This window comes from Megalops cyprinoides, chromosome 9, assembly GCF_013368585.1.
Source record: "Megalops cyprinoides isolate fMegCyp1 chromosome 9, fMegCyp1.pri, whole genome shotgun sequence".
Lineage (NCBI taxonomy): Eukaryota > Metazoa > Chordata > Actinopteri > Elopiformes > Megalopidae > Megalops > Megalops cyprinoides.
Window position 1 is genome coordinate 25,030,314 of NC_050591.1, and position 26,615 is coordinate 25,056,928.

At 50.1% G+C, this 26,615-nt stretch overlaps 1 protein-coding gene across 3 annotated transcripts in view; it reads right to left on the reverse strand.

Annotated features, from left to right (window-relative positions):
• LOC118783237 (protein CASP-like) overlaps positions 1-26,615 on the reverse strand; it is a 148,624-nt gene that overhangs the window by 19,100 nt on the left and 102,909 nt on the right. The window contains exons 10-23 of one of the 3 annotated variants that reach the window (XM_036536999.1): positions 25,745-25,849; positions 25,059-25,247; positions 24,499-24,557; positions 23,348-23,396; positions 22,966-23,062; positions 19,460-20,191; positions 16,869-16,949; positions 15,527-15,628; positions 14,838-15,331; positions 13,844-14,155; positions 12,213-12,372; positions 6,682-6,951; positions 2,852-3,040; positions 84-351 (exon numbers count right to left, since the gene is read on the reverse strand). In XM_036536999.1, the coding sequence (XP_036392892.1) occupies positions 84-351; positions 2,852-3,040; positions 6,682-6,951; positions 12,213-12,372; positions 13,844-14,155; positions 14,838-15,331; positions 15,527-15,628; positions 16,869-16,949; positions 19,460-20,191; positions 22,966-23,062; positions 23,348-23,396; positions 24,499-24,557; positions 25,059-25,247; positions 25,745-25,849 (3,107 nt within the window). The remainder of the gene's footprint in view (positions 1-83; positions 352-2,851; positions 3,041-6,681; positions 6,952-12,212; positions 12,373-13,843; positions 14,156-14,837; positions 15,332-15,526; positions 15,629-16,868; positions 16,950-19,459; positions 20,192-22,965; positions 23,063-23,347; positions 23,397-24,498; positions 24,558-25,058; positions 25,248-25,744; positions 25,850-26,615) is intronic. The other 2 variants (XM_036536997.1, XM_036536998.1) reach the window with 2 other exon arrangements.

Consider the following 26,615-nt stretch of genomic DNA (forward strand, 5'->3'; position numbering starts at 1 on the left):
CAAGTCAGAATTAAGGTACCACCCTTTCTCAGTGTGGGGTACTACTATTACTACAAGAATACTATTGTAGCTCATCAGCTGACCTGTAGTTGTGGAACCAGTTGATGACGGTGCTGGTCTTGAGGTTGAGCTGGCTGGCCAGCTCCTCGATGGTCTTGGGAGAGGGGTAGGGCTTCTGCTGGTAGGCGCGTTTGAGGGCCTCCTTCTCCTCGGGGGCCAGGACCACACGCGGCTTCTTCAGCTGGTGCTGCTGGTGCTGGGGGCTGCTGCCCTGGCTGAAGTCTCCCCCCGACAGGCCGCTGTCCGCGGGCTGGCTCTCACTCACGGAACTGTGACGCCGCTTCATGTAGGCTGCAGAGAGACACGGACAGGAGGGTTAATACTCACAGTAACACAGTAACGCAGACAGGCATGTGCTCACAGACATGCAGGTCAAGTCTCATAGACACAAAGTAATAACATTAAAATACAGCTCTGTCATGTTTTGTAGATTATAGACATTACAGCCTTGTTTCATGTGAAGCTATTTAAGATGCAGACTAAACAAGCACTCCAATCGAATAAAACTGTATTCCAATCATCCCCATTAGCTACTCAAGCATGTAATTTCCATCTCCAATTATCACCAGGGGAGTTCTTCCAATACTGGGGGGGGACAGGGAGACAGATATACAAAACTCAGATCTTCAAAACTCAGTAGGAACCAGCCAAACACAGAGTGCAATATAACACAAAAAATATAAAATATATTTATAAAATATATATTTTATATATATATATTATAAATATAAACATAAAATATTTGTATCAGTCCGCATGCCTGCACCAAAGAGTTGCTCAAGCTGTACCTAACGTAAAACCACAAGAACAGGCATCCATCCACCGTAAGTTTATCTGCAATCCATTGGTCTTGACTGGCTGATTACCTTGCCGCTGTAGCACTGTGTGGGATAAATGCAAGGAAGCTTGCTGTCTGGCTGGCTAGCTGTACTGTTTCGTCCTTTGTGATTTTAGTTGCAACATGACTGCATCAAAATGATCAAAATTAAGCCTTTTGTCATATATGTATCCAATGTATTATGTCAAGCCATACAAAAGGCAAACATCACAGTGAAACCTGAGCTATGAAAATGGATGGCACACCATTGTCCTTGCCGCTACCAACGCTTTGTGCATGCATGTCCACCAGGGGGCAGTCTTGTCTCATGGAAATCTTAAGAGGGACTAGGCTACATTTATGTGGCGTCAACTTGCTGTGAACCTCAGCCGATTTTATCAGGATCAAGGCTGTGTTATGAACACAGTAAAATTCCACCGATGTTGTGTCTTCATTATGGGGACAGAGGAGCTGCGTGTAAGGGCACACAACGAGCAACCAGATATTGCACGTTTCCTCCGTGCCGCAGAAACAAAAACACCACAACCTGTGACTGAATCTGCAATATTCTAAATGCTTTTATTATCGTATGCATGGTTTTCTTTCTACATTATTCAGATCAAACTAAAAATGAATGAGGACCTTGGCCTTGAAACAGAGCCATGCTGAAATGCAGAACATTACATTACAATTTACAGCTCACGGTTCCTTTACTGGTCAGATGACTCAGCTGCAGCCCTTCTACCGCGTTACACAACAACAGCCAACTCAATGTCACTGCCAGTGAAGCTGACAGTTCAATGTCATCCAATGTCAGCGGCTAGCGTGTAACAGCTCAGCTAGGAAAACATTCACACAGTATGTGGTCCCTCCCCTCCTCTTCCTCTCTGCTTCCTCTGTTTTTTGACATTTTGTTTCCGACATGTTGTAGGTTGATCGAGGATGTGCTACCCTAGATACAACCCCCCCCTCCATGCGGCAGTTTACTATCACTGTACTGAGGTCAGATGTGCAATTCCCTTTGACAAGCGCTCTGGAAAGTGCTGCGGCTCTGCCCTGTTCCCAGAACAGTCCGGTCAGAGCAGAGGTCCCTGCTGCCCGCTCAAAGTCAGCAGGAAAGGCACAGCCCAGCCGTGCTCTAATGAAAGTTCCCCCCGCGGTTTGCCCGCGCCCCGCCTGACTCATAATGAACACATTGCCATGTGTACCCAAAAGGACCAGCAATGTCATATTTACCCTGGGAGAAGCGTTAAACAGGCCTAATCACTCCAAGAATGTTCACTTAGCTTACTGGGGTGTGTGTGTATGTGTGGGTGGCTATGAATGCACTAGAATAAGCAGGCCCTGGAGATGCTCCCACATGTCACATCTGATGAGAGCGGTGACATCTAGCTCTCAGATCAATCTCGACAGCAGTGAGGAACGCCTTCTCTTCTAGGAGCAGGGAGGCAGCGCGGTTTATCTGAGGCCTGAGGATGCCAGACTGTTTACACAAGCAAAAGAGCAATAAAAAGGCCCCTGCTTGATCCTACCCGATTCTATATTAGCAGGTTTTAAACCGCTAAACGGGACACGTGCAAGCGCTAGGACAAAGGATGGGAAGATGAATGCTCTCTCCAGGAATCCATAGATTTCTCTGTCCTCACTGACCAGAAGGGAGAGATGGTAAGATCTGCCCGAGTGCTTTCAGGAATGACTCACATTAAATTTGAGTCATATGGGGTAGGCATTGAGACACAGACGAACTGGGAGGGGTGAGACAGGGTAGGTGGAGTGTGTCCAGGGAGGCAACTGTCACTCTCACAGAGAGGTGGAGACACAGCGGGAGGAGCGGCGAGCCACGCCAGGCAGGAGGGGCACAGCCAGCGGCCCTGCCACCTCCGCCCAGGCGGGAGGCCGGATCAGACTGGGGGGGGGAGGAGGAGGAGGAAGAGGAGGAGCGGGTCCAGAGGGGGAGCAATCTGATCCCTTTACCTTTCTTCTCCATCCGCTTCATGTCCATGAGCTTCTCCACGTTTCGGGGGTCACTAAGCCACAGCTGCATGCGCACGAAGGGCTCCCTCCCCTTCAGGCTGAGCTTGTGCCAGGGCTTGGGCCGGGCCAGCAGGTCAGACACAGAGCCCTGCGTCAGGCCTAGGATGGTCTCCCCAAACAGCCGCTGCCCTGCAGAACACAAGCAGAAAGAGACGGCGGGTGTTACCCCCGGCACTCTCCACCATGCTGCTCCACTCAGCTCAGGGGCTCTCAGGGGCTCTCAGGGGCTCGGGGGACAGGCACGGCCTTTTCAGAGAAGCACACATCAGGAGGACAGTGCTGGCGTACTTCACAGAAAAATCTAAGTAACAAAGCTACTGAAACATCAAATTGGAAATTTGGTCAATTGTTTATCTATATGAATGTTTGAATTTAGGAAGGAAAAAAAAGAGAAAGAAATGCTGTGATTAAGAGCAATCTCCCAGTACGAAGTGAAGTGAAGAATCTCTGTGTGGCTGAGTTCTCTGTTGAAGCCCCTCTTGCTGACCAGCAGAAGGGGGCTACAGCTGAAGAGCTGCCATCAGAAGCTTCCACAAGCCTCACATTCATCTGCTCTCATGTCCAAAAACAGGAGACCCTTCAAAAACCACGTGCTCACCAACATAGTCCACTACACAGTCAAGTGGGAGACCTGGCTGAGCAAAGGCCAATGCCCATGAGTGAGGTCTGGATACTCAATTTGTTGACATCAACGCAACAAATGTACATTCTGTTAAATGACAATAGCCTATCACATCTTCCACTAAGATGACTTGCAATAATCCTAAAATGGACCACTACTGCCTTCACTGAGGACAAAGGAATTTTAAAATGCTGTTTGGCAGTCCACCCTTTTTAACAAATCAGACAGCAACAACAGAACATTTACAAATGTCAACAGAAAGCTATAAATGAGAAAAACTAGACTAAGCTGATTTTTACAGCAGTTCATCATTTGGATATAATAATTGCATTGTGGAACTTAGTGTCTAATATCACCTTGATCTTAAGGAAATATGTGATACACACACACAAGCTGTGTGACTTCGCCATTTTTGTCAAGTGTCATACTGTTTTGTCACAGGATGTCAACTCAAGTGGAAAAAAAAACATTAATATTAAAAGGAAATGTGATCCTTATAAGATGTATAATCAATTATTCACCACAAACGCATCTAGTGAGGTTCATTAAAAGTTTCACAGCGTAGAGGGCTACTGTGCCAGAGAAACAGGGCTGTGTTAACGCCATTACTATGCCCCCGACGCCCCCGCCGAGAGTTGCCCCAGTAAACTTTTGGAAGATGCTGTTTTGAGGACCATTTTTAAGCTGCTTCTGCCTACCTGAGGGACTAAGCCAAGAGCAAATTTGCTCAGTCTAAAATAAAGTGTAGTAAGCACCCTGCTGCTTTCAATGAAGTGTTTCCAGTCAACGGGCCGGTCAATGGGGCTACCACAGTGTATATACTGCAGCGCCGGTGCTGCAGCTGGGCCTCACTGAGCTGACCCTGCTGTGCCCGTCAGCCTGCGCTTTCCACCTGAGACAGACACTCCACAGAATAAGCAAGGAGCTGAGCTGAAGCACACCAGCAAGCACTCAGCTATGCACACTGATAACATGCTAAACTGACCTATGGAAATGGTCCTGGGTCAGAGTGTCCGGTAAGCAAAAAAAAAAAAACAGTACAACAAACTACCTTCTCTCTGGCTCTCAAGACACACTGAAAAGAGGTGGGAGGAGTGAGAATGTTAAGCGTTAATGATTGAGAAATATCTGAAACCACTCATCTACTTAAAAGCCCAACCAGTTTCGAAACAAAGAAAATCCACCAAAGCGTCAAATGTTGACTTGTAAGTAAAATCAAAAAATGAAACGAGTACGAAATGAATCCGCTTGAATTGACAAACAAAAGCAGTGTTTGTGAAACCGAACGATATTTCAACACCTCTGTTTTTTTTTTCCTGCATAGCGTTCGTGCGGTATAGTTTTCTATTCCCGGCGAGGGGGAATCAAATCCAGCTGGCAGATTGTGCAGAGAGGCAGGAAGCAGAGCAATAAATCTTCCCAAAGGTCAGCGAGCGACAGAGCACAAACACGGCCTCCAATATGAGGCCGGTCGCCGGAGATAAAGCAGGAGCAGCAGCCTGCACGGCGAGCCAGGCCCGGCCGACGCTCTCACACAATCTCCGCGCCGCGGATCTGCAGATCGCGCGTAAATCACCCCATCCATCACCGCTGGCAGCTCCTCACACACAACAGGGGAGATGAGGTGTCTGATCATGGAACCTGAGCGGTAGGGGCTGGTAATGAAGACACCGGTGGTCATTAAATGACCGGCGGGGACCCCTTGTGAGTCTGTGTGCGCGTCTGCCTGTATGTGTATGGATTTGTGTGTGTGCGCATATTTGAGCGTGTGTGTTTGTCTGCGTGTGTGTGTGTGTGTGTGTGTGTGCGCGTGCATGTGTATGTGTGTGTGTGTGTGTGTGTGTGTGTGTGTGTGTGTAAGAGAGGATGTGGGTTTGCGTATGTCTGCTCGTGTGTGTGCATGTGCATGCATACGTGTGTGTGTGTGTGTGTGTGTGTGTGTGTTTGTGTGGGTATGTATGTATGCATATGTGCAAGCGTGTGTGTGTGTGTGTGTGTGTATGTGTGTGTATGTGTGTGTATGTGTGTGTACGTGTGTTTGTGCATGCGTATGTGTGCATATGTGTATTATTGTGTATATTCATGTACGTGCTTGCACACACTCAGTTAACCCTGCATCCATCCCTCTGGCAGGACGCGAGTGGGACGAGGGGGCCCCTCGTTACCGCCGCTCCGGCAGCGGGGGTGCAGGCAGGAGCCTCATTATGGCCAGTCAGTGACAGAGTGGAGCACCCGCGTAATGGGGAGAGCTCAGAGGAATACAGGGAGCGCTCTGCCCATTAAGGCGGAACCGGGGGAACAGGCCCTGCTCTCATTAATGAAGACGAGGAGGGGCGGGGCGGCGTGTGATGTCACGTCCAGGCTGACCCGCTACAGGGGAAACAGCACATTTCCTCCCAGTGACACCCGGCTGACCTCTCTCCTCATGGCTATGCACCGTGGCATTGAGCGGGAGGCATATCTATAACGAGATGCCTGACTGTCCATACCTGGCAATAAATCCGAAAGGACAGATTCTGCATTGAGATTCATGATATGATTTTGAATGCGACCAAACAAGACAGATCACATGCGCCTAGTCATGTTAAATCACTCCACAACCGCAAAATAATTTGCAGCTATTCAGAAAGCTCAGGACAGAATGAACCTTAAGACACATGCAGTTGCATGATGGAGAAACAGAAGCCCTGAGAAAGTAGTCAGATAATTGTGTGCTGTAAAGGCTGTCTGCGTATATGTCCTTACTATGCAGGGTAACGTATGACATTGGTAAAGAGCTGGGTTTTCAAGGCTGCAAGTTTAATTCCCAAGTGGGATGCTGTCCTTGTACCCTTGAGCAAGACACCCAGCCTGAACTGTTTTAGTAAATCTTGACATGTACATATGGATTTTATGTAAAATAAGCTACAGATGCTGCTCTGGAAAAGCACATGCAAAGTCGGATAGTGAAAGTATACCTTCACAGCTTTCCCTAGGTTTCACCATCAAATGTATTTGGACTTTTCCAGAAAATTCTTAATTAGACAGTGCAGCTGCAGTATAGTAGACAAAGAGCTGGGTAGATTATCAGGACAGGTGCTCTGGCTAGGTGGGTGTGAGGGGGTAGAGGACCGTGTTAGCTAAAGAAGACGGCCAGCACGCCACTCACCGAGGTTGTTGTCAGTCAGCACCTCCTTGACCTTCTTGGTGATGACGTAGGTGTCCAGCTCAGGGGACATGGCCACCATCTCCTGAATGCTGAGGCCGGAGTGTCCCGGGACAGGCAGGGGCGTGGTGGGCTGGGATTCGGAGGGATCGCTGGACTCCGGGGCGGGGGGCTGGGAGGCTGGCTCGCCTGGGCTCTTCACCGACTCCTCGGCGGAGCTCAGTGGAGACTCCGGGGCGGGGCTGCAGCTCGCCGACGTCTTCGGGGTGCCCTCTGTAAGCACAAAAAAGAAAAGGGAGTCAGAACTCTGTTCAGACAGGACAATACCCAGCATGCATGGCACTGCAAAACAGGCTATACACCACAACAGCACACTCATCCTTTACTGATCACGTTACACTAGTTTCTATCTTTACACTTTCTTATGGGAAGCACAACTTCTAAACCTTCTGACAGTTTGTCTTGTGGAGGGCACAGTATAGCACAAAAGGCACTAAAACACTACAATTCCATTGTAAAAATTTCAGAAATTCATTTTTTTCCTCGTAAAAAGTACTAAAGCTTTGTACATGAACAATGAACACTATGGGGGAACTGTTTTGAAACTGAAAGTTTAAAGGTGTGAACATATCCCTTGAGTGACGTGCCATTCCATACTCACTCAAGTGAATATAGCCTTTTGAGTGACTGCAAAAAGCAGAAAGGCAGGCGAGTGTGAATGGGTAAGGGACAGTAGTATGTGGGGGACTGGAGGATGTGGTTGGGACTGTTTGAGGGGTGCCATCAAAAGCGAGTGGGAGAGGGTGACTGAACGGGCAGACAAATACTGCACACTATTTACTGCTCACACAGGCACGGCCCTGTAACTGTGGCCAATCTCCCCTCTGCGCTCAGTAATAAATACTCTCAGTGCGTGAATCAAACGAACCCCCAGCACACTCAACGGCAGTGATTAATACTAAACAAGCATAACCCAGAGCAGATGTCTTCATTTAACAGTCACCTTGTGTGAAACGTCTTCTTTGGGAACATTAAAAGGATTTCGGCTGCTCCCCCTGCCCCCAACCACCCATATGTTGCCGTTTCAAGCAAAGATCCATTGGAATGACGCTCGCAAATCCACAAGGCTTTTTTTTTCGTATAATTTTGTGAATTTCAAAATTGGGGGATGTGGCAAAAAGCCATAACTGAAGTACAGTAAAGAATACATCTCCATTACAAACAAAGCCTGGGATGCTTCTCAGAGCCAGTGTGTGGGTGAAAGCCCCAGTTCCTTCAGCAGAACAATCCCTCAGCAGTATTACCCCCCTCCACAAGAGCCATATGGCTGATCCTAATCACTGTAATATCTCTACAGCACAAAAGGAAAAAGCTGGAATGCACAGAAGTCTTCCCATGAACTACAGTGTTTCATGTGGTGTAACAGTGTGAACGGTTTGCATTGGACAAAACGGCAGACAAAATCATATTCAGCGAGGGACCAGCCGTTCAAACCAGGCCATCACCACAAAACAACGCGCATCAGACCCTCTGCCAAAGCAGTCGGCGAGCTGAAGGCGTTTGAAATGGCTCCTCCAGCGTTCCAAGGCTATTGTCACATCTCATGAATCAGCAACATAAGCATCTATGCGGAATTTGTTCTTCTTTTTGTCTTCGGTGCGTATTGCTGGTTCTGTTATCAAACAATACCCAAGCCTGAACTGAGGCTGGCAAAGACAGATAAATGGGATCTGCTGCTCAAATCTGCACCGGGACATTTGCAGCGGCGCAGCCGGCCAGCCAAGCCTGCTGTTAGGACGCGGCGAATGGGGAGGCTGCACTCAGGCCCGGGCAGACTGCCAGAGCCACTTGGCACCCTTTGCTTAGTGAAGGCTGTGAGGAAGGCCAAATCCCTGTCTGCGATGGAGTCTGAGGCAACAAACCAAGGCCCCTCTGATGAGTCAGGGGCAGAGGGGGGTGGATGAGCCAAGGGACATCCTGTGATTGCCTCAGACAGAAGGCTCTGAGGGGAGTCCCCTGATCAGCCTGCCCTGTCCCACCCCCCCTATTCTAACATGAAGACATTGGTAGGAGAGATATCAACTTAGTAGCCTACATCACATGCAGAATGCAGGGCCTAGAACAGGGCCGGAGAGAGCGAAATGGTTGTCGAAATCATTCAAGGTCAAAGGAAGGTCACTTGGTTATCTTGAGTTAATTTCTTTGTTGACCAAAAGGGAGCACGATCGCTGATAACAGCCATTCTGCCCTACGCTCCATAACATCGCCACGCCACATACGTGTTGCCAGGGTGTCGGGCCAAACCAACCAATCGGTGTCCAAACTGCTCATACCCAACTGACTGCAGAAATGGCATGCCCAGACTCGTTTCCTTTCACGCTTCCAACATTTACCTTCTATTTGCATGAGTAAAGGCACTAAAACAAGAGCACATCATCTGTGATTATTACAGTCAGAAAATATTATTTCTGTAACACTCGTGACATCAGACTGCGAAAGATTTAAACGCGGTCCCCAGAATGTTTGCGTCACCGGGAATGGCCGCGACCCACAAGTGAGCAGCGAGGGGAGCTGTCACTAGCGATTAGCTCCCCGCCGCGCTGCGGGACGCAGCTGGGAGGGGTGGCAGTCAGCTCGCATCTCGGGCCCGGCCCGCTCGCCGGCTGGTGACATTTTAACTGGCGGCGTGACGCGAGGGGCGAGGACGGGAAGCGGGGGTGACGGGTCGTCCTGTGACACGGAGCCGGGCGGCGCATGGCGCTGCGGAGCCGGTCACAGCCCGGAGCCCGGGGGACCGGCGGGGGCGGGGGGAGGGGAGAGCTCTCTCACAGGGGCGCTGTTCGCGGTACACCGAGGCGGGGCGGCTGGGATGCCAGTCAGTGCAGAAGACAGGATGGTTTCACATTAAACCTGGATTAAAACTGATCATCTTCTCTCATGACTATGTTGGATGAACTACAAACCCAAATGACATTAGTTTTGTCTCACACAGACAGGATAGAAATGAGCAGCAAAACTAAGAAAATGATAAACATTATGAGAAGGGGCATGTTAACATTCAGGGAAGAGGATCCCTTCAGACAGAGCTCTGCGTACTACTGAGTGGTTTAGTCTAAAGCAAGATTCCCAAGACGGACTGTTTTTAGCCTGGGTCACCATATTTATTATGAAGGCCACTGTGAAAGGGCAATGTTGGAGTGCTGGAAAAAGTTATCTTCTGAAGATACAGATTTAGATTAGATAAGAAATATAAAGTGAGAGGATTCCGAGATTTGGTGAGAATCCCATGCAAATGCCACCACCTTCTTATAATGTAGCTAGCTTTGATCTGTGGATCTAATGGCTGTAGTAAGTTTTGATCAGTGGACACTGATGATCTCATCGAAAGAACCCAGTTACGAACACATAAACACAGTCAGAGCGAGGAATCAAATTCCCGTGTTTCTCACTGAGCAGCACACATCAAGCCTTGAAGCATTACATATAACATTAAGCATGGCACAAAATGTGACAATGTCCTGTAAAGGAGAAGCATTACACGCCCCTTACAGCGGCCTGCCGATTAGATAACAGCCACACCCCTGGCTATTATTCTAAACACACATTGGCCCCGGCTGCCGTCACTGAGGGCATGTTTATCCCATTTCTAAATGGAACACTTTTCTGTGCCGTTCCAGCAGGGCCCTGCCCTGTCTGTGGAGCCATCGAACAAGTGGCCCATTAAAACCTACACAAGAACATAATGTCCTTCTAAATTCTCTCGCCAGCTCGGGATTAACCAGGAAGGCAAACTGACATTTATGTTTCTTTTTAAGCTACAGGACCACTTTAAAAGCCATTAATTTCCTATCCTCTTTGAGTTTTTTTTTTTGGTTGAAGTCATTCCCTTCATCTATATATTGCTTTCCCTAATTTGCAGTAAAAAAAAAAAAAAAAAATGATTGAGAAAGGGTAGTTAATGCAGGACAGGCAGTAAAAGCAATTCATCATGTTTGCGCCTGGGTGCTCCAGTTCTGGGCTCGCTGCTATTCATTATTCATCATGTGATCGGCTGATTATTTGCATATTAATCAGATGGCGGAGCATGAGCAGCAGGGCTATCGGGGAGTGATTACCATACATCAGCGTTATGATGGGATAATTGATTACAGCAGCTCTTGGAGGCCCCAGAGAGACCCCCCACTCCCCTCCCCTCCCCCACAACCCCCAAGCTTTCAGCTGCCCCAGTGGAGAAGCCTGCTTCAGCAGACCATGAAAACTCCTGCTTAGCCAGGAGCGCTGACTGCCTTTCACCTTCTTCCACTGTCAATATGGCGCCGCACTACCCAACACATTGTATATTCCCTCCCTCAGACAGGCCTCGAACAGCATTCCAAGCACACCTCGTAGCCAGGACTATAACTAAAGCTCATTTCGCGAACAATGCTACTGTGCTGTGTTTGGCAAACGGAACATGATCAGGGACAATCTGTGTCCTTGTACTGTGCAATATTAGCAGCTCACCCTTTGGTCTTCGTGAATCACAAACAGATTGCATTCCTGTGACAGCGAGCCCCGGTGCTGTGGGCTCCGAGGCTGTGCCGTGACAGGGTCATGTGTGGCTCTCTGATCACACACAGAAAGGCACGTGCATGCTCTGCAGAATATCGACCGGAGCCTCGGGTTACACGTCCTCGTTCCAGACGGCGGTGACGCGAATTGAGGCGAGGCAGTGACACATAGGCGGTTTCCTCACCCTGCCCCTTGGTGGCTTGTGACAGAGCCAGAACCAGATAGGCTGTGAGGTCAGGGTTTCGCGGTTGGCCCCTACGTTACAGTCCAAAGAAAATACAGCGGAGGGCTGGGCGTAGCTGTGCTTAGGCTAACGAGCCTGCTTCCAGAGCCATTGCAGAAAGAGGACAGAAAACAGCAGCCAGACTAGCAGAGGACACAGAGAACGTGCTCTTCATTAGGGGTTTCCTCTCATTACTTTTTCATTACTCTCAACCTAAGAGTAGAGCTCTGACAGGGGGTCAAAAGGGACTTCGGACAGGTCCAAAAACCATCCCGCTTGCCTGCATTTCACCAGGCCTCAGAGCATGACAACAAAGAGCAGAGAGAGAGGAACAGTGCTGGAGGATGGGGCGAGGAGACAATGGGCCGGGGCCCAGGGGAGTCAGCCGCAGAGCAGAGCGGGGTAATGAGGCAGTGTGTGGGAGCTGGGGGGGTGCTGATGGATGACCATTAGGGGGGGCCAGACAGCCAGAGGCGGCCTCAGACTCCCCAGAGAGGGGTGGGGAGGGCTCAGCTGGACAGGGCCTCCACCAAATATTCCAGCCCTGGAGTCATCAATCCAGCCGGGACAGCTAACAGCACAACGGCACGGCACCAAGCCATCAGCCTGCTCGCAACATTAATGACATGGTCCATCCCTGCTCCAGCCTAGGTCTACGCTGCACCCCAGTATCAAGCCACAGTGTACCAGAGGCAGCAGGACTGATGCTGTGGGATGTTAGGACGGGCGTGTGGTTCTGCCTGAGCGGGTCGGGCGGTACCTTGCGGCTGGCCCTGCAGCGGCAGCACGTTCTGGCCCAGCTCGCCGTTCAGCCACAGCTGCATGCGGATGAAGGGCTCCCGGCCCTTCTGGGTCAGCTTGCTCCAGGGCTTCGGCCGGGACAGCATGTCGCTCACACTCCCCTGAGAGAGACCCAGCACCTGCAACACACAGCGAGGAAACGTCACTCACACAGACCACACACACCCGCGGCAGACCCAGCAACTTCAACACACCACAAGGAAGCGTCACCCACACACATCCACACACACACTCCTATGAACAGACCCAGACCCCTGCAACACAAACAGGGAGACACTCACTCACACAGATCCACATATACCTGCGATGAACCTGCCACCTGCAACACACTCACAGGGAGAAAGTGTCATTCACACAGATCCACTCAAATCCGCAAGAGACGCAGACGCAGAACAACTTACACACAGAGAAAAATCTGCCACACAGATCTGCACACGTCCGTGGCAGACTCAGAGCTCAGAAAAGACACACAGGAAGAGGATGTCTCACATCCACAGAGGCACAATGAGACAGGAGACCCAGTGATGGAATACTGGCAACGTCTGAACGTAGAAACATAAGTCCTAGCGAAAACAGACAATTGGAAAGAAAAAGAGATCACTTCTTTTAAAGCCACTGAGATTTGAATTTTTTTTTTTTGACACAGCCCAGCAGTAATGGCTGTAAAAGCCTTGGCAGATCTTTCACACATGGAGCCAGGTTGAGTTACGTTCCCCTGGAGGCGGTGATAAAAGCACCTTTCCAGTCACTTTCAGGCAGTGTTGAAACTCTGATAACATAAAACCAGGTCTGAGGAAAAGCACCCAATTCTAACTACTGCCTACGTTTATACACTTATCCAAAAAGGTTATTTGGTTTACGAGTTTGCTAATTTTGAGGCCCTTTTCTGGTGCGCTCGTATTTGCCCGTCTGATACTGCGTGTAAGGGTATGAAGGAGCCGCACCCTGACAGAAGCCCTGTCAGAGTCACACTTGCTGAATGTGACGTGATGGATTCAAACAGACAGTGGAGAGCTTGTAAAACTGTTTGGAGGCCTTGGAAGACGTCCAATCAGACTGACCAAAGCTGGGGCCAGAGAAGCTGAGCGAAAAAGACTCTACAAGGTCAGAGCTCAGACGAGGAGCCGATCTGGACAAGCGATCAGCTGAAGAGACAAAAAGTAACCATGCTCCCAGCAGGAGGGAGAGGAGTTTATCCATTTTATTACCCTTCCAAAAAAACCTTCTTTAGGGAGCTTCGGGACGACTCCAAAAATGTTCCCTCCCCGATGGAAAAAAAAACAAAACACTGTGCATCAGTCAGCAAACACTGAGAACGAGGAGTCCGGGAGGTCTGGGAGATGGACCACCTCCACACAGCGCATCACTATATATGGGTCTGAGGGAGATGGAGAGCGATCACTGGCATGTTTGTGCAACAGCACGAGTCAGTAAGTTTCCCTTTGTACAGAGCCTATCCCACAGGGGGCCCAGAATAAGCCAGATCTGGCAGGGCACAGGGTCCCTAAGTGGGGTCTACGGGGGGGCGTGGCTACGCCAGGGGCGGAGTTGGGGGAAGGAGGGGGGGTGGGGTGGGCAGCGTCTGCAGACCTTTTCTCCAAAGATGCGCTGGCAGATGCCGTTCTTGGCCAGCTTGTCCTTGATCTGCCGCGTGAGCTCCAGGGTGTCCACCTCCTGGTACATGTAGAACTCGTACTGCTCGGGCGTGAGGGGGGGCACCGCCGGCTTGGCGGGCTTGGCCAGGGGCAGCTGGGGGCTGCTCTGGGGGGCGTCGCCAGCGCCGGGGCCTGGCAAGCCCAGCTCCAAGCCCTGCGAATAGGGAGACTCGGCGCTCGGCCAGTCCTTCCAGTAGTCCGAGGATGAGGAGGGCGCGGCCAAGGAGCCGGCCAGCCCGGGAGGCTTCTGGCACAGAGACACAGAGAGGCACAGTAAGTCAGGGCCGTTCTAACGGCCGGCTACACACGGGGCGCTACTGCACTGGCAGCGAGGCGGGAGCTCCACACTGCAGGGACGGGCCTCACTGCCGCGACCGAGCGCAGTCCCTACGTAAGCAGCGCTCGCTCTGTGCTCCGATAGCTACAGATATCGCAGATATCTGATTCAGACACGGAGCAGACTGTCTCCACCTTTGTTTGGTCAAACTGCTTTAGAGGGCTTTGCTCTGTGCTGATCTTGTCTGGTGGCTGCAGAAAGGTTTTGTTGAAAAAGCAGAAGACGATCTTCAGTTTGGCTCTGTCCCAACTATCCGTGGTGTCTTAATGTCTTCTTCCAGAGTTTTTCCCACATAAATTTAAGGAAAAACCTTCAACTGCAATGTTATCAACTATTACATGATGCAGAAGACACCCAACAATGACTTGCGTGAGACTGGATTTTGGCAGTTTCACGAGCAAAGGCACAGTCTAGATAAAAGAATTTCAAATCTCAGTCATTTTAAGGGAAGCAAAGACCTCAGGTGAGAAGAAGGAGTTACTGACACATGAGGGTGCCACAGGAATAAATGAAAAATGAAAACAGTCTGATTATGGTGGTAGTCAGCAGCAACGCTCCACCTGAGAGTGGGGATCAGAGGGGCGTGCTTTACCTCCTTGGTGTCCTCCTGGCTGCGGCTCTCGTCAGCCACCGGCGTGGGGACGCTGCGGCGGTCCAGGTGCATGCTGTTCCACCACTGTTCCCTCCAGGAGCCGGCGCTGCGCCCTCCGTCCGCCCGGCCCTGCTTGGGGGGCCCGTCGGCCGCGCCCTCGGAGACGGGAGACTCGCCGCTCTCCTTCTTCATGCCGGAGGAGTGGAAGTCGAGCAGCGGGGAGTGCGAGGAGGAGGGCGGCTTCTTCAGGGACAGGGCCTGCGGGGAGTAGGCGGGGACGGCGGCGAGGGAGGCGGGGCTCAGCAGCTTGGGGGACAGCAGGGAGAGGTCGGAGTGGGACACGGAGGAGGCCTTCAGGATGGGCTCCAGCGCCGCCTGCTGGGCCTCCATCTCGCGCCGCGCCTGCTCCAGGATGGAGCGGATGGCGTCGTCCGAGCCGCTGCCCCCGGCTCCGCTCGCCCCGCTGGAAGAGGGAGGGGGCTGGGAGGGCTCCGCTGCAGGGGACAGCAAAGGGGAGAGGGTGTCAGAGAAGGTTCTGGCCAGGTCTGGCCACCACAGCCCAGAAAATGTGCTTTCCAGAAAATAAGACGGAAAGAGCTGGTGAAGTGACCACACCTCTCTCTCATCCAATCTCCTGAAACTGACACTGAAACGGGAATGACAGAGGCAGGGGGGGGAGAGGTGCTCACCAGCTTTCTGCACCTGCAGCTCCCTCTTGGCCTGCTCCAGGATGGACTTGATGGCCTCGTCGGAGCCGCTTTCAGGAGTGCGAATCCTGGTGGTGATGTTGCCTGGAGACAGGGAAGGAAGGGGGTTGGGACTGTTACCATCAAAGCACCACTCCAGCACCTCAGAGGGGTAACGGGGTACAGAGTCCTACTGTCAGGAATTCACACACTTTGCCCCATTTCTTCCTATGGCTGTGTCACATTTACCCAGTCCTACACGACTATGAAAGGAGTTAACAGAATTAACAGCAGTTAAATACTAATACTGCTAATATTTAATTACAAGAAAGACTAATAAAAGTAATAGCCTCCGGAGCACTTAAAACTGAGGAGCTGAATTTGAACTGAACATGAACCAAGCACGGCATCTTCTGGAATTAGAGTCAAGGCAGGATACCTGAAACCACAACCAGCAAAGACTACATTAGTAACTGCGCTGGTTTATAGGACAAAGCGTAACTACTCATCGTTGAGAAAGGCTGTACTGTACATGTGCTTCATTAAAAAGAATAGAAGCACATTCAGATACTTGGTGGGGTGACAGTAAAAGTAAAACTTGGAATAATTAAAAAAAAGGTTGTACAAAAAAAGACTCAAGAAGTGAAACTAATTGGTATTTTAAGTGAAACGGGGTGAAACTCTAGACCACTTCTTCATGGTTGTTCTTCCTAAGTGGTGAGTGTAATTGGACCAGGTTACACTCACTCGTCTGTTTGAGCACTGCAGCGGAGCAGTGAGGTCAACTGGAAATAATCCTTCACCCCCCATACTGAACACGAGGGACCGTCTGAGCACTCCCTGGTGCGCCCCCCTCCTCGTCCCACCAAGCCACACGGTCTTCAGAAATTCAGACGTTCATTTTTTCTCAAGATCCACTGGCTTTTTCAGTCAACTTCAGGAAACTTTTTCCAGTTTCACACACACAAGCAATCAGAGACCTACAAGTGCTGGATGGCTGGTTTACCACGCTTTAGGCATCGGATTCTATTTACAAATGCCCGAGGGTGATAAAGTAACTAAATAACACTCTCCGCTTGTATATAAAGTCACTTTTTAAGGCCCTTAATTATGTGTTGGGTTCTGTCTGACGTCACACTGGGATGAAGTGGTGAGGGCTGGTTTGGGTGTGGAACGACTGTACCTACAGTATCGCACGCTTGCTTCCCTACCCCCTCCCCCCTTTATTTTTAAAAAACCACTAGACTCCAGGCCAGAGGGAGAGAGAGGAGCAGACACGCTACGACAGAGCATGGACACAACCCGAGCACACTCCCAACCACGACAGTGAAGGCAGAGAACCGACCTGGCCGCGAGGAGCCTTCCGAGCTGGTCCTCCGTTTCGGAATCTCCTGAAACACTCTGTTCAGGTTCTGGCCTGGGTTCTCTGTTGAAAAACAAGCGGCGACAAATAAAAAAAAAGAATAAGTGTCAGGCTCTGGACTGTGGAGCGGAGGCGGCCTCGCCCACAGGGCCTGCTCCCTCTCTGCAGGGTCGCTCCTTCAGGTAGGAGCAACACTGAGACTCTGTCTATCCCAAAATGGCATCACATAGTACCTATTTTACAGACGTCCCCGCCCTGAATCTGGTGATCTGGTTGCCAGGCAGCCCCGGGACATAACGGGTGTCCCCTTTCTGTGAGGACGCAGACTCGGCTTCCAGAGCCTCGGCCTGCCAACGCGCGTCACAGCGCACACACTACAGCTGCAGCCCAGAACAAGGTCAGGGGAGGTATTAACCTTGTGAGGTGGCTCTCTCCTAAACGGATTAAGGGAGGTGAAACTGAAGGATGATGATCACGCAGATTTAGGAAAACAATCCGTCTGTCTGAGGGGAGTCACATGAGGGCAGAGGAAATCAAATGAATCTCGTACCCGCGTGACTCTCCTCCACCGCAGGCGGAGAGCGGCCTCGGCATCGCCTGCTCCCGCCGACACGTCCCCTCTGCTGCAAAAGATCCCTCCAGCACCAGCACGCACTATGGCACCGCCTCTGTGCCCAAACACACCTGTGTGTAATCACACACCTGCCCTGATCTAGGAGATGCAGTCAGAGAAGTCCTGCACCCTCCAAATGACTGCTCCTCAGTCCTGGGATATTTATCTGGAGCTAGTCAGAGAACGGGAAACACTGCTAAGAGGGACTGCTGTGGGCAATTATCGGATTTTCAGCTGCTATTGGTAGGGTCAAGGGGGATGACAGGCATTTTGTTGAGAATATGAATCACCACCACAATGTACTTTTACGCACGCACACACACACACGCACACACACACACTCTCTTGCGAGATCCCTGGCTCGGTGAAGCAATCAGAGGAGAAGACAGGTCTGAGGCAGGCGGCCAGACCGATTGTTTGAACCGTATCCAAGCAAGAACAACAGACGAGAATATAGCAAACAGAACCCACATTAGTTTGCTGCAGCCCATTATAACACTGCAGTACAACATTTCGCCAGGAGCGCCGTTTAATTCATTTCCTCCCGGCTGCCAAGTCCGGCTACGCCGTGTAATTAGGGCGGGCGAGACTGCTGAAGTTTACCTAACCGCACGTCAGGCCCGCTCTCGTCTCGCTCGGAGGCGTGCCCGGCCCGGGAGTCGCTCTCAGAGGGGACGGCGCGGGAGCGGGGCGGGCGCAACGCGACACCCGCCGCCGGACCCCGCGCTCACTTTTCTCCGCCCAGCGAGAGGCAGCGGGAGCGCCAGGGCCTGTGTTTAAACTGACATGCTTCCTGTACGCAGGCACTGCAGAATGCGACAGCACAGAAAAGCGCGTGTGCCTGGTGCAAAGGGGTCGGACTGCGGCGGGGTTTGGACCACAGCCCTCGCCGCTGTAAGAAACATGAACCACCTGCTGTTGTTCACACCCACCAGCTCACTCAGGCTTCTGAACTCCACTACACTAACACATTTCTCAGCGAAGAAATGATACGACCTACATATCTAAAACACATTCTAAATTCAATTCAGTTTTGAATAAAAAACCTGAACATGCTGTTCATGACCAACTTAAGCAAAATCTTCAAATTTAAATTTGATGCATATTATGGCCCAGAGCAATCAATTTTAAAGAATTAGTAACTTTTGACATTTGGTTAATACCTAAGGCTGTAAAAACCTTTCAGAAACCCTTACTATTAGAAAAAACAGAGGCTTTTCTGATCACTTAAATTGCACTGTGTCAAAACCTAAATACACATGTGATTTTGACCATCTTTAAGTCTTAGCAGTCCACTCAATATCAACCACATAATACAGCACCTATCCATCAATGAAGCCAAAAAAGGCAGAAGTGTTTATGTTTCTCCTGCGTTATGTTTCAGTTCCAGTATCAGATGGTGGAACACGACACCGGCCTATTCATGTGGAGCCGTGCGCTTGGTCCATTGTCCAGTTCTCAGTCCTCATTAGCACTGTTTGGTCGTTTAGAGGGTCCTCCTGCACTTCAGCAATGTGACGCAAACATCCTTCCCTTGACTAGGGAACTAAAACAGACACAGCAGAACTGTACTTACCATAACGTCCCGGCCTTTACTAAAGTCAATGATCTGTGAATGATCTACTTGTTTTATTTCATATTAATCTGTCAGAATGATGTGCGCTGGAAGTAAAATAAAGTGTGGTGTAATGAGATGGTATTCGTGCCCAGTGGCACAGGTGCAACACACACTGGAGAAGCCTGAATGTGAGGGAGGACAGAGGCAGTCCACACAAGCCAGTCTGTCTGCCCTAGCTATATGGCTCAGGCATGTAGATAGATACTGACTGCAAACACTGACTCTAGATCAGTTGCAGCTTTTCATACAAAACGGTTGGTGATTAGAGCCAAGTTTAGTTGGCTTAACCTGGATCAGTGCTTAGGGTGTCAGGGAGGTATGTATGAGAGGTAGGGCACTCACCTCGCTGGCGTCCCTGGATGCTCCTCAGCGCCAGGATGTTCTGCTCGTCGGACAGGAACTGCCGCATCTTGTGGAAGGGCTCCTTGCCGCGGATGGTCAGCTTGTTCCAGGGCTTGGGCCGGGCCAGGATCTCGCTGACCGAGCCCTGCGACAGGCCCAGCACGTAGTGGCCGAAGATGCGCTGGCCGATGTTGTGCTTGATGAGCTGCTCCTTGACCTGCCGGGCGATCTCGGCCGTGTCCATGTCCTCGCCCTCCGAGGCGCTGCCGGCGCCCTCCGACTGGCTGGGGGAGGGCGCCATGCCGTTGACATCGGGGCTGGCGGCCGGCTGGTGCTGGGGGAGGGGGCTGGCCGACAGGGAGGAGGGGGCGTAGTGGCTGGGGGGGAAGAGCATGGCCGCCCCGCCGGGGGAGTCCTGCAGGGCTTTGGAGTAGAAGGTCTGCATGAGCTGCCGCTGAAGGAGGGAGTTGAGCGCCATCTTGCCCGCCAGGGGGTACCCGCCGCCCGTGCCGGACATGGCGGGGCTGTAAAAGTCCTGTCCGATGCCCGTGGGGGAGAACTGGTGCGTGCCGTTGGCGCTGGAGGCGGGCTCAGAGGTGCCAGCAATGTTGGCCCCCGCCCCCGTCCGCAGGAGGAGCTGGGAGGGGGGAGGGGGGGTGGCGGTGTGGGCCGTGGCAGGAGCACGCTGCTGACTCTCCGATGGGGCCTCTTTCCCTTTGCGCCCGGCCGCCCCTACAAGAAAGGTCAAACACAATGCATTATGGGGGAGTCAACAAAAAAAAGGGGTCTGAAAATACAAAAATAAAAATAAAAAAAATATATAAAAATTTAAAAAATGGAATAATATAAAAAGCCCAAAATCTGGACTTTAGTTCGAGACCATTTTTTTTTTTTTGCTAAACCCCCCAAGACAAGACGCCCATGCATTTGTGGTTTGCACCTTTCTTGTAAGCAGCAGCCTGTAAGGATAAAGACTCTACTGTCCACTCTGTGGTGCCCTTCCTGCAATCACACCTCTGCAGGTTTAAGAAAGTGCCAAGTTGGGAGCGGGTCTGGGACAGAAGGAAAAAGGGGGGGGGGTCATGAAGTCCAATCTTAATTTATTGCGCTCTCATCTCCAGCTCTCAGTCTCAGAAGGTTCCACTGATCGGGAGTCTCATTTCAACACTTGCTGCAGCTGCGGAGAGGAGGGAGCCTCTGTGCTCTTTTGGGGAGAGTGTGCCACACGTGGATGCTGGCTGGGAGCCCCGCTGGTGTCCCCCTCCGCAGCCTCGTGCTTCCCCGAGAGCTTTCAGCTTGTCTGTCAATCAGCGTCTCTGCTGTGCTTCCCTTCTCTGTCCAGACCTTTTATCTGCTGAATCGCATACGCACAGCATGTAGGAGGGGGGTCAGGGGAACACGTGTAGCCAGCCAGAAATGTGGCGAGTTCATTCGGAAGCCTTTACAGTCACAGTTTGTGGGGAAAAAAAAGACTGCGTTTGTAAAATAAAAATTCCAAAAATCACGTTTCCCATTTTAATCCAAAATGTGAAGTGAAAAGTCTTGCAAGCAAAGTGTCTTGAGACAGTGCTGATTACAGGTTCCAGTCTCTTGCTGTAAATTTTTCATGCCTAGATCATGATTCTTAACTGACTGGGAGAGGTCTGACAGATTATCATCTTTTTCAGAGGATCAAATATTATTCCTTTGCACTTATACCAAAGATAATCCTTTTTATCATTTCTGGCAAAAGCAGAATTTTGTATCCTGCTTTACTTTCACGGCTTTTATACTTAACATAGGTGGATACATTTCAGCAGCTGGGGAAAAGTTAAAAGCCTCAAAGAACAAGCGACTGATCAATGACATAACTCATGAGATGAGTATCAGTGCCAACTATTTCAAATGCGTCAACTTGTCAATCATATGATTCATGTTCACATCGGAGGAACGCGTTCAAGCACAAGAAAAAGAAAATGACAAGGAGGACTTGTGTGTGATGTTTTTTAAAAGCTGTGCTTTCTGCCCCGGCGTATGAACAAAATCTCTCATTTTTGGCACGCGGAGAGACGTTATAAACAGAATACAAAACGAGACCGGGGGAAGAGACGAGACATGACATCATAAACAACCAGGGCCCTTTGGTTCAACGAGTATGCGATAAAGTCGGACAAACGGGTTCTGTTAATCATGGTTGTAAATCCCTTGTTTAGTTTGAGGGAGCGTTCAGAAATCTCTTATTTAAGCAGCACTGCAGCAAAGTCCCATGACATTTCAGAGCTGAGGGAAGAGGAGCTTCATTTCCATAGTGTACCTCCATCAGGCCCGCTGACTCATTCACACCACAGCTTCTGTGCCGCCGTGGCTCCACAGCCCACTGGCTGCCCAGGAAGGGCACAGACTGACCTTTAGCAGCACATAGCCTACAAACACCACTTGTCATTACCTGTTTGCGCAGTTTACAATTAGCTGCAATACTTTTGGGCTATTTTCTCCCCTGCAGGCCTCTCACCTCAAAACCACCGCAACCAACATATTCTCTGCTTGGAAAGATTCGGCTTTTTCAAAAATACATTGTTTCGTTTCATGAGACAAACATGGAGAAATCCACATCCAAGCTGAAGCAAAATATTTCAGATAAACATTCCATAGAAGCACCAGAGCAGCCAACACGGAGACTTTCTCAACACTGACTCAAGGACTGAACCTGAACAGTGCTGAGACTGAAGTGGCATTCAGTCACAGACAGCCTGAGACATAAGTGCCGAGCTGAAAGTCCTCACTTCAGTCCTAATGTAAAATCTCTGAATCAGAGCATCTCTGACTTCTGGCAAGGTGGGTTTTTTTTTGGGACAAATGTTAACACAAAATTGTTCATAACCATTACGTTTTTTTAAAGACGCAGCTAGCTGTACTTCCTGTTTAACAATTTCCTGTTTCCAAAGCCCCTTGAGGCAACCAAGCATTAAGCAAACACGAACGCACACACAATGAACTTTCATTTTCCAAGTTGAGAAAATAAGCACATTTCCTTAAGAGCAGTACACAGCAGGTTATGTTGGTGCAAATGGTGCCTGAATCTAGCGCAGAACATAGGCTCAGTCTCAAACACCTGAGCGGAATGCAGTGTCCTCAGCTCCCACTAGCAAACATACAGGCCCGCCATGTAACAGAAGCATGGGCCCTCAACGTGAAATGATCAAGACATATAGCTATTTAAAACATCTTATTCTTGTGTGTGTGTGTGTGTGTATGTGTGTGTGTGTGTATATGTGTGTGTGTGTATATGTGTGTGTGTGTGTCTGTGTGTGTGTGTGTGTAAGAGACTGCATCCCAACACACAGATGCTGCAGTTTGTCATGCTCGAAAACACTGCCCTGGCAAACTGCGTTTGTACCCCTGACAGTACGTACAGAGCAACACATCCAAGCGCGGTTTATGTTCCTATCCTCTGTGAATGACAATGCGCACCGGCACCTGTTCCACTGTGCCACCCCCCAAGCTCCACCCCTTCCCCCGCGACTCACCGCTCAGCTCGCTGTTGGCGATGCGCAGGGAGGCGCTCTCGGACTGCAGGCTGCGGTTCTTCTCCAGCAGCAGCACCTCCAGGGGCTTGGAGGAGTCCTGGGGAGAGGGTTTGAACAGTTAGTGGGACAGGTCTCATGTGCTTCACGTACACCGCAGCAAGCAGTCGGGGACAAGCGCTGCCTTCAGCTAACATGATCGCCTCCAGATAAAACTGCAGAACCTACCACTGAGAGATTTGCTTCAAACCGAACCTACAAGGTTACAGAGGCTGATACCAAAATGTTATACTGACGTGGCTCTGCGTTCTCTGCCCTATGATTAGATTCAGGGCAAATGAGTGTATAACTGCGACTGGACATTAGCAGTTGCTCATGGTCTCACCTGTGCTGTAGAGCCTTCTGATGGCCCAAACTCCATGGATTTGAGGATGCTGCAGGAAATAAGAGATGCTTGCTGTAAGGGCCCATTCAGACACCACACAGTCACAACCAAACTACATGCAGCTAATAGGATCTGAGGTTCTGTACATGCTAACAAACCTCACATCACCCAGAAGATCAACAAGAAAAGTACACTTCAATACGCCTCACTTAACCTATATGACATAAACACATTTAGAATATACCATGACTTATTCATAAGAATTTCAGTGAAATCACTTTACTTAAAAGTTTCATCCCACTGAGGGAGTCTATTTTTGACTATGAATGCTGAAAGAATCATTCAAGAACTGAGTGAGACAGACAGACAGATGCTCAGAGCTAGAGGGTGCCTGCCAAGTTCCTGTTTGGCACTGTTTGGCTGTTTCAGTTTGTGTAGGGTATAACTGACCTTTTTACAGAGGAGCATTTTCCTTAATGAAAAGAATCTATATATGCAAATTCAACAAATTGTCACCAGACCAAATGTCAGAGCATTTCCTCTGTGTAGTCAAACTCAGAAAATGTTCCCACTCATGTAGACATTTCCATTAAAGATTTATAACAGGGAGAATCCAGTTACAGACTGAAAGTCCACACATGCCTTACTTTAAAGTCATTAGAGACCATTAAATACCAGTGATAAACAGATCAGCAGAAAAGGCACACAGCTGAGCCTGATTAGAGACATCTGTCTTCCTAACCGTGTTAGCCTTTCCTCTGCCCACTTGGGCTAAGTCACTGCAATAACACTCGGTAACTGCATCCACAGTTACCTTGTAACGGCTACCTACTTCATGAGACGGTACTACAAACAATATAGAAGGATTATTGAGAGAGCTGTAAGGCAGGGCTAAAAACTCTGGCAAACATTGTGCTTTGGCAGGGGCAGAGACAGGGAACTGGACTTCTTGTCCAAGAAACAGAACGGCAACTCTTGTGTAATTTATTATTCTGTTATTTCTCTCTACTATCAAGCCTGATTCCTAGCCTATTGAGAAAAAACACCCACAGGATGACATTCAAAAGCCGCATTTAAAATGGTAAGTATATTAATATTGAAAAAGGCTTTGAGGCTTGGCCATGGCAAACTTCAATGGCAGCGCAGCTTACTTCAGCTCCTTCTTGACCTCGTCATAGTCAGCCTGCTCCTGCAGCTTTTCCTCCAGTTGCTGAGGACAGGAGAGAGGAGGCAGTCATTCATTCAGTTGGTATAAACACCACTCTTAAAGACACTTGTCCAAAGACAACACAGACATGTACAGACGTCCATTACACTGCACCACACTCCAGCTATGAAAACACTGCACAATGTACTGAAAACGGTACATTTAGTTGAATGAGAATCAGAAAAATCAGGTGAAGCTCGAAAGGCAGTGAACACACAACACAAGTGTAAGTGCTACAGCTGGTGTGCCATAGTGTTGTAGGTGTTCCTGAGCATGTTGAGCGCTGTACCAAATATCACACTGTGTGTAAAACCAGTGGGGAAAATGGCAACAGGCAAGCCAGCATGGCACTCTTAAACAGCTACCATTAAATGGCAAGGACCTTATACAAGACTTCTTTTGCGGAAGTGTGGTCACTGTTCTCCTTGAGTATGCTAATTAAGGAGACGCGGTCAGTGTGGCGCTGTAGCTTCAGCGCCCCCCCACGGACGCCCGCATCCTCACCTTGAGGGTGGAGTTCTTGGAGCTGAGCTGCTGCTCCAGCTGGCTGATCTGGCTGGCCGAGTTCTCCCGCAGCTTGCTGAGGCTGGCCTGGAGCCGCTGCACGTCCTCCACCAGCTGCACGATCTCCCGCTCCTTGGCGCTCAGCTCCACCTCCAGGTTGGAGCGCGACAGCACCTCCAGTGCCTGCTCCTGCAGGCAATCACACGACAGGGCTTAGGTGCGTCACTCAGTGGCGTCATCCCGCAGCCTTCCTCATTCCTCACTGCCCCAAACAGGCCTTACTGTACATGACATGCATTCACACACACCGTGGAAGGGCCAGGATGTCTGAGCGTTGCTGTTTGACAGCCTGTCAGGACACCCAAACTTTGCATGCGCTTTCTGCTTTCTGCTTTTTCCTCAAACAAGACTGAAACGTCACCATTTCAATCCTCTTCTTCATTACAATGAACTGGACAAATTTCAAACCTGCACCCACCCAGTTACCGACACAAATGACAGGTTAAAGATTCCCACGGACCCCCCATTTCCTTTTCCACTTTTCAAAAAGCTTCACGCTTTAAAGAGGATATGAGGTCTTAAGGACTGACAGACCCACTGGCTAGGAGTATAGTGAAGAATCAGATATTCTTTCCTGTACGGAGACTGACAGAGGGTCTCAGGGGCTGGTGTGACGGGGAGCCTACCATGTCGGGGGCCTTCTGGATCTGTGTGGCCAGCTGCAGGGACTTGTTGGCAGACGTCAGCTGCTCCCGCAGGGTCTCGGCTTCCCTTTCCGCCGCCTCTGCTCTCTGAGGGCCCGAGACAGGAGAGACGTGTTCATTTCCCACAGCCACCGATTACCACGCTACATTCAGCAGTGCCTGGTACACAGGCCTCCTTAACAGAGTGTCTGACACATGCAGCCAGCACACACAGACAGACATGTACAATCTGACACGCTTACAGACATGCTTACAGACGCGCACACACACAGACGCGCACGCACACAGATTCCACCTTCACTTGGGACGAGGAAAATAATAATTGCAATGATGACAGTAATTTCACGTCTGTGTCAGAGTGGTAAATGGGAAGAGGCACAGAAGCAGCCGCCTTTGCGCCTCCCTGCTCCCTGGGACTGCCATTCTGATCTCCTCCCCACACCTCCCCCTTGCTCCCCGAATAAGGATCTCTTGATCAGAAGCGCTATCTGATCAGGAGGCAGCGCTTGGCTTCCCACAGGAAATGGGCCTCATTTTTCACAAAGCTGACTGATGTTAAAACCCTGCGCAGTCAAAAATAGACTCCATTTTCCATTTTAATTAGTCATAAGGAGGATACGCGCACCCATCCTTGTTGCGCTCTTTTTTAACGCTAACAAAAATAGCTTGTATTGATGGTGGTGTTGAACACTATGAGCAAAGTATCATTATCTGTAATTCTCACATCAAGGGTGCGAAGGTTTTGTGCCTAACAGAAAACCAGTTTCTACCAGAGGGCCAGCCTGTAAGGTGGATACTCCAACACACCCTCCTCTAGGCTACTATTAACGAGGAATGTGACAACTATCACATA